We start from the raw sequence: 13,778 nt of genomic DNA, 5'->3' as shown, positions 1-13,778 counted from the left end.
ATTATGGACAAGAGAATGATCCATTTATCTGTTTAAATGATGGGGTTCATCAAAATGAACCAATTGATAAAATGATCCATCCTCTAATCTGTAAATTACAGACCAGAGAATTCATGCTCCAAGCTACCTCGTGCGACTTTGCACGACAGCCTACTTCGTGTGACTTTGTGCGGGCGGCCTTATACGACTCCCTCACATGGCCGTGAGCTACGGGCGACCCTACACAACTACGAGTGACCTTGTTAGCACTGGCGGAGGCAGGGGGCGCGAGGGGGTGCGGAAGCACCCTCTTATTTTTGGAGAAAAAAAAATAAAAAATTAATTATGATTAAAAAATAAAGGATATAATTGTAATTTTTTAAAATTATTGGACTTTTTCATAAAAATATCATTAAAACACCTTTTCTCTCCTTTCTTTTCCTGCTGCTGCAACTTTTTTTTTTCTTTTCAGCCGCCGAACCTTTTTTTTACCTAAGTTAATCCTTCTTCTTTTAACCAAAAACCTTAATCGCACTAAGAGATTTCATTATTTCTCCCTGATCTCCTCAAACCGTTGCCCTCATCTTTGTCGCCTTTTCACTTCATCGACGCCTCACGCCAGTGACGCCACTACTGTTCATGGTTTGCCTATTTCGTCGACGCCGCTACCACTGTGCTCCGCCGGTGATTCTCTACAACAAGCAAAATTTCTTCAATTTTAGGTGAATCTTGTTCCTTATTTCATTTAATTTTAACCAGCAAAATCTAATGAATAAATTTTACAACATTTTCAACAGATGAACATTCATAGGATCTAGTTGTCTCCTCTTATTTGTATATCTAGATCTGATGCTGGTGGTTCAAGTATTAAAAAATAATTCATTTATTGGTATGTTCATATTTTTATGTCTGTATCATTATCATTATCAATTTAGTACTCTTTTAATATTTTTTTTTTGATAGAAAGAAATTTTTTTTAATCTTTTCTTTGAACATCCTTCTAAATTTTTGTCTAGATCCGCCACTGCTTGTTAGCAGGCACAACCAACTTTGCATGCAACTGCCGACGACTTAGCCTGTTTATTTATTTTTTTTTCGATTTCCCTCTTCTAGTTTGCCTTCTTTTTCCTCTTCCTGTCTGTAGGGATTTTTCTTTTAAAATAAATGGACACAATATGCTATGAGTAACTGTTTCTCTCTCTTGTTTTTTCCATTAAAGAAAAGGAAGAAAAGTAACCATAAAATATTTGCACGAAGATTTTAGCAACAAGATGGTTTTAGAAGATATAAAACAGTAAATTGATTTATACAAGCACAGTTTTGTTGAAGATATCAATTGACATGGCTTGCAGAACGTGTGAAATTCATGGGCAGGAAAATTGACTTCATAAAAAAAAATCAAAAAAAGACACAATATTTGATCTTTGACTTCATAAATTTTAAGAGAAAAAATTGATCACACACGCCAAAATAAATATCTGCTCTTTGACTTCCTAAGAGGGGGAAAAAAGAACAACTTAGATACTCCATAAAATCTAGATAAATTTTAAAACATTATCCAATTAATCGGTCCGGTGTCGTATTCCACCCACCAAATAAATGTACCGTCTTACGATCAGCTTACAATCCATCACCGTTGCCTAGAGAGTCCGTACACGGTACACCCCGCTTACCACCCAAGCAGCACAACAAGTCGTATTCTCCTGCAAAATTCTCTTCTATATTTTCAGAAAAAGTCTTCGCGTTGACTTCTTCAAATCCGACGAGCAAACCATCGTTGAAAACTCAACTTGTAACTTTGAAATTCAATCTGCCAGCTAAACTATCGATAAATCAACAAGAAGTGGGAGAGCAGAATCGTTCATCAGGCCAGGCCCACCACATGCACAAACACTCCCACCCACCCCACGAATCTTAATTCATATTAAAACAGGTTGAATGATTCAAAGCCCGCAGACACGTGCAGTGATATCCTCACACTCGCCACTTTTTTTTAATCATATTTATTGCAGAAATTCATCGTCAAGGATGAATTGGCGGCCGACGGCGACGAAAAGTCCAACTTTTTAATGCTTTAATTGGTTTATGAGAGATAGAAAAAGGCATTCCCAAAAGAGCAGGGAATTGCTTCTTGTTCTTGGCCTTCTTCATGGGGATTTGCCTCTTGCTCTTGATCCTTTCATGCCTTCTTCACGTCGGCTCCGGCGTCACCAATCCTCAAGACGGTAACTTGTTGCCCTGCAGGTGTTTGCCTTATTCCCCAGCTCGTATGTGTAGTTAATTGATCGATGATCATTGCAGCTGCTGCTCTACGATCGATCCTGCAGGACTGGCAAAATGCTCCACCAAATTGGGGGCAGTCCGACGACCCCTGTGGTATGCCTTGGGATGGCGTTTCTTGCGAAAACTCGAGGGTGACTTCGTTGTGAGTATGCTACAAAATGGACCTATGCATCCTCATCATTTGTTATTCTTCCATCTGCTTAAAGATCTCTATATCTTCTTAACAGGAGATTGTCAAGTATGGGTATTAAAGGAACACTGAGCGCAGACATAGGCCAACTCTCAGCCTTGCGAGATTTGTAAGTTGCTTTTCCTGAGCATTATGGTGTCTATCTTATGTCTTATTCATGCGGGTTTCAATATGATGAAAGGTGGTGGTTTAGCTGTCAGATGCATCAGGTCTCAATTCAGTTAAGGGATATAAAACAAGTCTGCAGTAGTTCAAAACTAGAACTTGCATCTGTATCTGTATTACCAGCTTGAAGGTTTGATATTGGTACAAAGTTGCTAGAAACAATGAAAATGTTAACTATGGACATGCCACCCATCAACTAGAATTGGCATCCATATTTTGAGATTGATAATGACCTTGATATTGGTAGGAAGTTGCAAGATGTGATAGATATGTTAATTATGGATATGCCGCTGGGTATATATAAGTTTTGTATCAATATCAACTTTTGATTTAAATGATTGATTGTTTGCAACTATTTGCAATTCATCTAACAGGGACTTGTCCTACAATGGTGATCTTGAGGGTCAACTCACTCCGAATATTGGAAACCTGGAGCAGCTTACCACTTTGTAAGTTCAGTAATTTTCTTGTCAGTTATTTCCATCAAGCTGACGTCTTTGAACTGACAAGAGGTCTTTCAATTTTTCAGGATCTTGGCTGGTTGCAACTTCAGTGGTCGAATTCCAGAACAATTAGGCAATTTGGCACAGCTTACTTACTTGTAAGTCCGGTTGATTGCTTACATGCAATTAGTTTCATCTTGGCTCATATTCTTGAGATCTTTACCTTATTTTTCTGTGTTGTTGTTGCTGGTCTAAACTTCAGGGCATTGAACAACAACAAATTTAGTGGTAGTATTCCAGCTTCCCTGGGACTTCTATCAAATTTGTCTTGGTTTGACATCGCGGAGAACCAATTGAGAGGACCTCTTCCAGTCTCTACAGATTCAACTCCTGGTCTAGATAGGCTTGTCAATGCCAAACACTTGTCAGTATTATACTTTCTAGTTTCTTTGCAAAATCAAAAAATTATCAATGTGTTTGATTGTGAATTCATGTGGTTCCCAGTCATTTCAACAAGAATCAATTGTCAGGGGAGCTTCCACCACAACTCTTCAGCTCAGAGATGACGTTGCTACACATGTAAATTGGATAATTCTGTAGTCAGACTTCTTAATTCCCTTTGTTTGTGCTTAACATAACTGCAACACCACTGTGCAGCCTATTCGACTCAAATCAATTTAATGGTTCAATTCCATCCACGTTGGGACTGGTTACTTCCCTAGGAGTTCTGTAAGTTAGATTGATTTGAACACTTGATGCCCCTCATTTGGAACAAAATTTATTGATTAATCAGTCGTCTAGATTGATTCGTGCTGTGTTCCGACAGCTCAGAAGGGGCTTTCACAGAGTTTCTCTGTGCAGGGTTCCTTCTTCATGTATGTTTTATTTTACACATTTGAACTGTTGAAACAATTTGACATTTTTGATATTTTATTGGAACAGTCGACTTGACAATAACAAGTTTGAAGGTGCGGTTCCATCGAACGTCAACAATCTTACCCTAGTTACTGAATTGTAAGTCTGCAATTTATACAAATTGATGAAAATTGCCACAGGTCAGTTAGAGAACTGACAAACTTGTTCTCATTTCTTCCAGGAGCTTGGCAAACAATCAACTAACTGGTTTTCTGCCCAACCTAACAGGGATGAACAGCCTCAGTAATGTGTAAGGAACAATTAGTATTTCTTGCCTCATCTATTTTTTCATACTATTTTTTACAATCTACTGGCTTGACATTCAGGGATCTGAGCAACAACTCTTTCAGTCCTTCAGAAGCTCCAGGGTGGTTTACGACAATTGAATCTCTAACAACCTTGTGAGCTTCCTTATCATGCCCACAATGTATCGCGATTTTGTTTTTTTTATCCAAGTCTACTGAGCTAACAAGGAATCCCATTTGCAGAGTCATAGAATCTGGAAGACTTATCGGTCAGGTTCCGGCAGAGCTATTCAGCTTGCCTCAATTGCAACAAGTGTGAGTACTGATTTGCGAGTTTTTATTTGATGCAAAAGTAGAGGATACTTGACTGAATGGCACCTAATGCTGAAACTTTGACACCTTGACAGATTGCTAAGAGACAATGGCTTCAATGGTACACTGAACATGGGCAGCAACATTAGCCCACAACTGCAGCTTGTCGATTTCAGAAACAATAGTATCACTGCTTTTTTGGAAACGGGCAACTACCTTAATATCCTAAGGTGAGTTCATTTGTTCAACATGTAAATTTGCTCATCAAAGGTTGGTTGAGGTCTAAATGTTTGTGTATTTATTGTTTGACAACTACAGACTTGAGCAAAATCCAGTGTGCAATTCTGTGCCGACAAACACCTACTGCAGTCCCCGGCAGAGGGATCCATACTCCACCAGTCTGAGCAAATGTAACTCTTTAACATGCTCATTACAAGATCAGAAGGTCAACCCTCAGAGTTGTTCTTGTGCCTTTCCATATCAAGGGCAGATGACCTTTAGAGGACCCAGCTTCTTTGATTTGACAATTTCTACATTGTTCCAGCAACTGGAGACGACTCTATGGACTAATCTTAGTCTTACTCCTGGTTATGTGTACATTTCAAATCTCCACCTCAGCCCAGAAAAGTATATAGTGTTGGATCTAGCCCTCTTCCCGTCATCAGGAATGTACTTCAACCGATCAGAAATTATCAACCTCGGGTTTGACCTAAGCTTCCAAAACTATAAACCTCCTGAAGAGTTTGGACCATACTTATTTCATGGATTACCGTACCCATTCCCAGGTATCTGATGAATTTTTTGAGAATCAAACTCTTAACTTGCCTTATTTGGATCATTGACCTGACACATCTTTCAGGCGAGAGTGAGACTGGAGGAGGAAAGACTAGTACAGGTGTTATTGTTGGAGTTGCTGTTGGCTGTGTTATTCTTGTTGTTGTACTTGTTTGTGTTGGTGTTTATGCCTTACTGCAGAAGAAAAAAGTTAAAAGAGCTCTTGAACAAAGCCGACCTTTCGGTAAGTATTTTGTGACTTTTTGGATCATTCATAAAGGACACATCGCTTAAGATGAACTCCAAGGAGAATTCAAACTACGATATCATTTAAAGAACATTGCAAGTCTGACCATTTCCGAATTTTGCAGCTACATGGGGGTCTGGCGGTAAAGATGACGGCAGTGCACCACAGCTGAAAGGAGCAAGATGGTTTCCCTTTGATGAAATCAAGAAAATCACCAACAATTTCTCTGAAGCAAATGCAATCGGTTCCGGCGGCTATGGAAAGGTAGATCAGTTTATTGTATCGTTGATTTACATGAACTTATAGCTTTTTTGATATAGCTAATCATGTGAACCAAACTAAGGGATGCTTTTTCTGTTCTTGCTCTATGAACAACTATTCTATTCCTTGTCAATTCAATTCGACTAACCAAAGGTAGTTTTACACTTTCAAGCTCACGCAGAGCTGCTCAAACTCCCATAAAATGAACAAAAGAGCAAGTAAATAAGTTCTCTATTTCTTGTCAGGTCTATAGAGCAATCCTCGCAGACGGGCAAATTATTGCGATCAAGAGAGCACAACAAGGATCCATGCAAGGAGCACATGAATTCAAGACCGAGATCGAGTTGCTTTCCAGAGTTCACCACAAGAATCTCGTAGACCTTGTCGGCTTTTGCTTTGAACAGGGAGAACAGATGCTGGTATATGAGTACATTCCGAATGGAACACTGAGGGAGAACTTGAGTGGTGCGTACCATGTCCAATAAACATGTTCATGTTGACTATATTATCCTTTTACCTGAATTCTTATAGTTTGTGCATATAAATTACAGGGAGCCTCGGCATACGATTAGATTGGAAGAACAGGCTTAGAATTGCTCTGGGCTCTGCTAGAGGATTAGCTTACCTTCATGAACTGGCTAACCCCCCGATAATTCACAGGGATGTCAAGTCTCCCAACATCCTTCTCGATGAGAACTTGAACGCAAAGGTTGCCGATTTCGGCCTCTCAAAACTGGTATCCGACAGCGAAAAAGGCCATGTCTCGACACAAGTCAAAGGAACTTTGGTGAGAGTTCATCTTCCAACTCTTAAATCTTTTCAACTATTCCTCCCATAAAATGAAATCTAGGATTCTCATATGCCGAAATTTGCAGGGTTACTTGGATCCAGAGTACTACATGACGCAACAGCTCTCGGAGAAAAGTGACGTTTACAGCTTTGGTGTAGTGATGTTGGAGCTGATAACAGGCAGGCAACCCATAGAGAAGGGCAAGTACATCGTTCGCGAGGTCAGGACTGCGATGGATGGGCGTGATCAAGAGTATTATGGTCTCAAGAACATGGTGGATCCTGTCCTTCTTAAAATGGGGCAGCTTATTGGATTCAGGAGGTTCGTTGAATTGGCCATGCAGTGCGTGGAAGAAACAGCAGCCCACCGACCGACCATGAACCAAATTGTGAAGGAGATCGAAACCATAATCCACACTTATGGGCTGAACACACAGCCAAATTCAGCATCTTCATCGGCTACAGAATTCGGAGGCACGCAAGGTGCTCCTCGCCGCCATCCTTACGATGGTCACTTGCACAAGAGTGAAGAGAGCAGCGACTTCCAATACAGCGGCGCCTACATTGCAGCGATTGAACCCAAGTAGCGGGAATATTGTACTTTTTTTTTTTAATTTGATTTAAGATTCCTTGATTTTGTGTATTCATTAAAGATAGCATTGTTTGATGGATTAAGTTGTTGTTGTTGTTGAATTGAATTCATGTAAATTGCTTGTCTTTGTGAGCTATGTTTCTGCTTTGGGGTGTGACTGAGAGTAGCTAGAATCCTTTGGATCATAATTTGTGGTCCGATGGATCACTACATTCATTGATTAATGGAGATGGATTCTACTTATTAAATAGATGGGATTTGTTTTCATTAATCAATCAACTTATATGATCGTAAATTACGGTTCAAAGGATTTGTGCTCGACGGAGAGGGTTTGACTTACAGTAATAATCATTTACGTTCGTATAGATTGCGATAGTTTCATGTTTATAAAAAATAATAGAAAGGGTGTTATAAAAATAATTTCATTAACCAATCATATAATTTAAATTAGGATTTATGTACATTTTTATAAAAAAAATCTATAATAATTTAGAATTTAGAATTAGTTTATTATTATTATTATTGTTAACAATATAAATTATTTTTTAAAAAGTGGGCCCCATATTTTAAATTTATTTTTTTCCGATGGACAAACTTGGTTAGCATCTTAAAAAAATATATAAAAAATTATAAAAAAAAAAATGGGCCCGTCGGAGATGGCCCTGTGCACTGGCCGGCTCGACGCCCTCGTATTATTGTATAGGAGGGTTTTAAACTCTAGATCTTTTGATATGCTACCCTTTTTTTCTACTGTATTTTACTAAAGGTCTCAATGTTATCCATTTCATTCCATGTACTTAATTTTTATAATTCTAAAAACACATATCGTATTCCAGTTTTATCCTCCCTTCTTTTCTTATTCGATTTTTATCCTCGTATAAGCCTTTTTAATGTCTTTATGCTCGCCTAAATTTGATAGATAAATTGAGAGCAGAGCTTGATAAAATTTATCATAAAATTTATAACATGTTTCATATAAGACTTAGAACAATAATACTCGTTGATTAGTACTATCAATGGATTCCTAAGATTGTTTTCGTTCAAAAAAAAAAATAAATAAATAAATAAATAAATATGAAACTTTTGAATGAGATAAGTCTATAGTTTCAGATAAAATTGACTGATTGATTTAAAGAACTCTAAATAATTTTAAACCAAAACTAATGTACCCTTGAATATACTCATGTCCTTTGATACGGTATGTTGTAAGTGGATTTAGAGGTGACGTGGCAGTCAAGGTCAAGATGAGATAATGGTCAAAGGCAAGATGAGGTGGCAGTTAGGGTTAGAAGAACGGGTTATTCTCACCAAGACTCAGCCCTTCACTCTCCAACGCTAAGGCATTCGATATAAGGATGGTCAATCCAAGAGTCGGACGTACTTCAAGGATCTAGTGCTCCACTTGTAAATAACCGGTCGCCATAAAAGCCAAGCAGACTTACAAAATTACGGTGCTCAGTATACAATTGGTTAATCTTACAATATAACTCAATATAAAATCAGCCAACCCAATAGTTGTTCAGACTTCCAAGAGTATGATCGATTGATCATAAGTCATGCCAACGCCTTTATATATATATATATAACACTTAGAATAAACCCAGTCGATTTTAATGCATCGGTCGAATGTACAGGACCCTGCTATCCACTTCTATAATATAACTCTCAGCTTACATATCGTCAGTTATACAATACAACCTTCAGTATAAAACTAACTGATCCCACGGTCGATCGGACTTATGGGGCCAAGCTCCTTTTTTTCGAGAGTCAGCTACCCATCATACGACTGGTCGGTTCTAGCGTTGACCGGACCTACGAGACTAGGCTCCTCATTGCTCATCAGATCTTTAGCATCAGAGCCTATGGGCATATATCTGACCAACCTATGGTCGGTCGGATTTATAGGATTAAGCTCCCCGTTCAAAGGTACATAGCTCTTGTTACATGAGGTCAGTCGAATTTACATGGCTCAGTGCCATAGTTGCGTATATGTATACTCAAAGGTGAAGACAGCAATTCTACAAATCCAATCAGTCATAGATCCGATCAAACCTCCATATCCTAGAGCATTCAGGGGCAAGCCCCATAACATGGGACTGATTGGATATCCTAAAGCTTGGATCCCCGCTTTTTAAGGGCATGCATCATAGTATACAATCAGTTGGCTAAAGATCCGGCCAAGCTACCTAGTTCAGCTAAAGATCCGGCTAGGTTACATCTAGGAGATAATAGTATCAGGGAATCACAGTAGTCTGTCAGAAGAATAACGGCTATTCACCAAAGAATATTTTGATATCTGACACATAAAAAACTATTTATATATGTATAATGAAAGATTCCTCGAAGGAAGATTGTACATCTTCCATTACCCAACATCTTCTGACATCGAATATTCCTTATCGCTTTATTATTGCGGAGGTTATGAGAGGTGATATAAAAAGGGGAGGTTCTCTTCATTGGTAAGGTGCGCTGGATTACGCTTTATTACAATATACTTTCTTCTCAATTTTCGCTCTGTCACCATACTAAGTTGAGTGTCGGAGTGCCTACGCCAGATATCTTTTTCCTGATTCTCACTCTAATATTTTATTGCTCTCTATTTGGTGTGCACAGAGAGGAAGGAGGCACCCGAAAGCCCTCCTTTGCTCCATCTAGAATTTCTTCTTTAATTTGAAATATTCTCCTAATCAATAGTAGAGCCACTTATGCAGCATGCTATTTTCTCAGCTTTTAGAAAGGATCACCCTCAACTCTGAATTTAACAATAATGTAAATTGAGAGTAACGAAATGGATTAAGAAAAATTTGAATGCGGAAAGGAAAGAAATCGAAAAAATGAAGAAAGGAGGGGTGTAATAGAATATAATAAATATTTTTGTAATTATAAAATTTAGATATGTGAAATGAGTGATAAAACTTACTACTTTATTAAATGTTGTTTTTTTCTATGGCAGTCAACTTCTTACTTTGAGCTTGTTGGCATACGAGCTCAATCTCTCCTTCCTATTCTTATAAATTTTAATATTCAGTGGACTTTCTGACAAATTCTGAGTGTATTTTATGTAAATAAAGGAAAAAATCGGTGTGTGAAAAGAAAATTTCCTATTTATTATATATTATTTTTTCTGTATTTTCCGGAAATGAAAGGCAATAAGAGGCCTACCGTCTATCTTCTTTCCATTGCACTCGTTCTCTCGCTCTGGCCTTCTGCACTCGTCGGCCATCTCGTCTTCCACTCCTTCAGCCTCTTATTAATGGTTATCTTTAAATAGATTATTAATAATTTTTATATTGATTTAATATTATTGTATAAGTTATACATATAGTAATAGTCATTATCTAATCTTTTAGAAATAAACAATAAAATAATTTAATTAGATAATTTTTGTGAGGCTAATTGGAACTATCCTCTTTTTCTCTATTTCTCCCCCATCATCATAGGACCCGATTTCCTGTCACCTTATGATAAATACCTTTTCTCTATTTTTCTCCACGATGGGACACTAATTTGTATCAACTTGTTAATAGAGCTAGATTAATTTGATATTATGATAAATTGAAAATTCTATGAAGATGAATTCCCTTATTGGAGATGAAGGTTGGTGTCGTGAGTGATAGGAATTGCTAGCTGCTTTCGTGGGAGAGAGAAAAAAATTCTTAAAATATACCATAAATTAATCGATTTAACTCATTAAATTTTGTTTGATTTTAATTTAGTTAGGTCAAATTAAAATAGTTTTGATTTGAACACAGGAGAAAAAAAATGGAGATGAAGCGCACCTTAACCTAAGGGTAGCTTAGCCTAAGGGTTACTCCGTCCTTTCTTTGATGGTAAAAAAGACGAATACGTTCGTCTTTAGTGTCCCCCGTCAATTCATCCCAGGGTCAACACGGAGGAGATAAATCACGAGCGACTATTGACTTTTAGAATAGTGACTAGTACATAAGGGAGATATTTACCTCGACTTTGCTGAGATTCAAACCCCAGACTTCATTGATGACAACACCTCATGTGTTAGTCATTAGACCCATCCGAAGAGACATATCAGAACACTCCGCCCTTTCTTATTGGCAAAATAGAGATCCTACGAAATTTACTTATGAAATAAAAGATTTTTTCTCCTACACAACATATCAAATAATTAGAAGAGGGAAGTATCTTCTTTCCATTGGGATGGAGAGGCTCTCCAATGGCATCAATTATTAGTATCAGGTCATGGATCTACAACATAGGAAAAGTTGGTAGATGGTCTTCTCACTCAAGGAAGAAGTATCTAAAATTCAACAAAACATAATAGAAACATAATATCATAGTCATTTTTTTAAACACTTTAATTAAACTCGTGATTGGTTTTTTCTAAAATTCAACAAATTATAATGGTAACAGAATATCACAATCACTTTCTTCAACTCTTTAACCAAACTCGTTTTTGGTTAAAATAATGCTTTTATTGAAGGTGAAAGAGGTGACACCGAAAGCATCAAAGTACATAGAAGATTAGAAGAAAAAGATGTTATTAATGAAGAAGAAATACAAGGAAGCGCCTCTGAAATACAAGATGTTCTATGACAAGATCAACTCATAAGGATTATAACTTTCACAAACAATAAAGAAAAGGATTCCTTTTGTAGCAACAACAAGATAGTTATATAGAAAATATATATGAGGAGCTAAATTTTGTAATTGATGCCATTGTTAACAAAGCAATAATGCCTTTTCATCTCTAATGACATCCCATAGATCATAAAGTGTTTGTTTTTATGGATCCGATGCGATACAAGTTAAAGCAAAGAAAGAGAAAGTACATAAACAAATTTTCCAAAGTCATTTGTCTTCGTAGAGGAGATTTTAATTAATGCACACATCTGAAGAAAAGGAAAAGAAAAAGATCATCTAAACTCTAAAGAATCATCACATCATTTCCTTTCATCGGGTTCTTATTATTTTCTCAACTCGATCTCGATCCCCTTACGCCGATCTCGGATCCCTAAACCTTTCTTCTTCTATCGCCCTCGAGATCCCTCGGTTTCCTTACGATACCCGCCTCTGTCGGCCTCGGGAACCCTAATCCGACCTCCCAGGTCCGGATCCTTGTGTGCTACTTCATCAGGCGCTGTGCGGATGGCGAGCGGCGACGTGGATCTGCCGGACGATCTCTTCATCTCGAAGCCGACCGAGGAGATCTGGGCCGGGAGAGGTGGGTCCCTGAACGCTCTTTTGTTTTTAGCTTTCCTGATATATGTTTTTTATCGTGTTCCGTGCTTGTTCGAATTGGTGAATCGATCCACGCGCTTCGGTTTCTTACCTCCAGCCGGAAGTGTGCTTCTAGGGTTTTGTTTTTCTTTTTCTTTTACTTCGTTGTAATATTTTACTGCTTCTTTGCATCGTTGATTTAGTGTGTTTTATCGAGTATTCAGGAACAAAATAAGAAGAGTTACTTCTTTGAGCAACATTCTCACCGCAGTTTGGAATAACTTTTCTATTATACGAGAGGCCTGATGAATCTATACTACCGACTGCTAATTGCATCTACTAGAACCTGTAAGCTGAGAGTTTATAATTTATGCCTAGTTTTTTATGTTGGTCAGCATTGACTCTAGTATGCATATTTGAAATATAGTGTTTTTTTTTTTGCTAATCATAAACTCTACAAAAAAAAACAAAAACAAATGAAGAATGTATTTATTGGATCCGGTACTTTTCCCTTGTTAGGCTCTCTTATTAATAAAAATGGCGAGGAAAATAGTCATGGATCTTATGAGATTTCGTATGCCTGCTTCTTCTAGTATGAGTTTGATCATGGAAATTTATGCATAATACCTACAAAATCTTGTGCAAGTATTTATTGTTCTTCATATTTAAACTATATGTACTGAAGATAGTGGCAATATTCAGAGCAGATCTTCTTCCTTAGGGGAGGGTACTTGGCATCATGACAGGATTAGATTGTTAATGGCCATCCTACATGGTTGGATGAACAGATCTAATTTAGGTCAAAACATTTATGCTCATTGCAGACAGTATGGTTATACAAACAGTTTTGTTTATGTTACTTCATGATACACAATTGTGTTTCCATAGTAGCTATTCTCCAGGCCTCTTGACAGTGCCCCCTTTAGTACGTTTGTCTCATTGCCATGATGTTGGTAAGTTAGTGTGCAACGTTTTCATTTTGCTTCCCAGATGGTATCAATTGCATAGGACTTCATATACTTCTTTCAACCCAGAAATTCCAGTATCTCTATGATTGATACTTAGATAAGAACCTTTTGTTTCATAGAATCCTTCTTCGCTGAAGTTTTCTATTGCTATGGCTTTCTTGTTTTCTGGTATTTGAATTTCTATTTTTTTTTACTCAATTTTAATTCCATCACTATAGACTTAATGAATTTTATGTTGCATTTTGCAGATCAGGTGAATCCAGAAAATGGCATTCCTCTGTCTCCCCTGTGGTCATATGCTAAACCTGGTGACAGCAAGGTTGGCTTTTTGATTACTTTGGTAGTATGGACATACCTTTACATGGCAGTCACTGATTTTTTATTCATGGGATCATATTTTAGTATTATCTCATATACTCAAC

General features: G+C 37.6%; 1 protein-coding gene across 1 annotated transcript; it reads left to right on the top strand.

The window, feature by feature from the left end:
* Positions 1 to 1,927: 1,927 nt before the first annotated feature.
* Positions 1,928 to 7,296, top strand: LOC122009446 (leucine-rich repeat receptor protein kinase HPCA1-like). The gene is made up of 19 exons (XM_042565608.1): positions 1,928 to 2,204; positions 2,281 to 2,404; positions 2,490 to 2,561; positions 2,992 to 3,066; positions 3,147 to 3,218; positions 3,323 to 3,484; positions 3,565 to 3,639; positions 3,718 to 3,789; positions 4,003 to 4,074; positions 4,157 to 4,225; positions 4,302 to 4,376; positions 4,464 to 4,535; positions 4,628 to 4,762; positions 4,851 to 5,317; positions 5,392 to 5,550; positions 5,678 to 5,817; positions 6,060 to 6,279; positions 6,366 to 6,601; positions 6,690 to 7,296. Exons 1-19 carry the CDS (start codon positions 2,129 to 2,131, stop codon positions 7,188 to 7,190), a joined length of 2,874 nt encoding a protein of 957 aa, XP_042421542.1. The 5' UTR covers positions 1,928 to 2,128; the 3' UTR covers positions 7,191 to 7,296.
* The last annotated feature ends 6,482 nt before the right edge of the window (positions 7,297 to 13,778 follow it).

Source organism: Zingiber officinale, chromosome 8A, assembly GCF_018446385.1.
Source record: "Zingiber officinale cultivar Zhangliang chromosome 8A, Zo_v1.1, whole genome shotgun sequence".
NCBI lineage: Eukaryota > Viridiplantae > Streptophyta > Magnoliopsida > Zingiberales > Zingiberaceae > Zingiber > Zingiber officinale.
The sequence above is the reverse complement of the archived record's forward strand: the minus strand, read 5'-3'. Positions and strand labels throughout refer to the sequence as shown.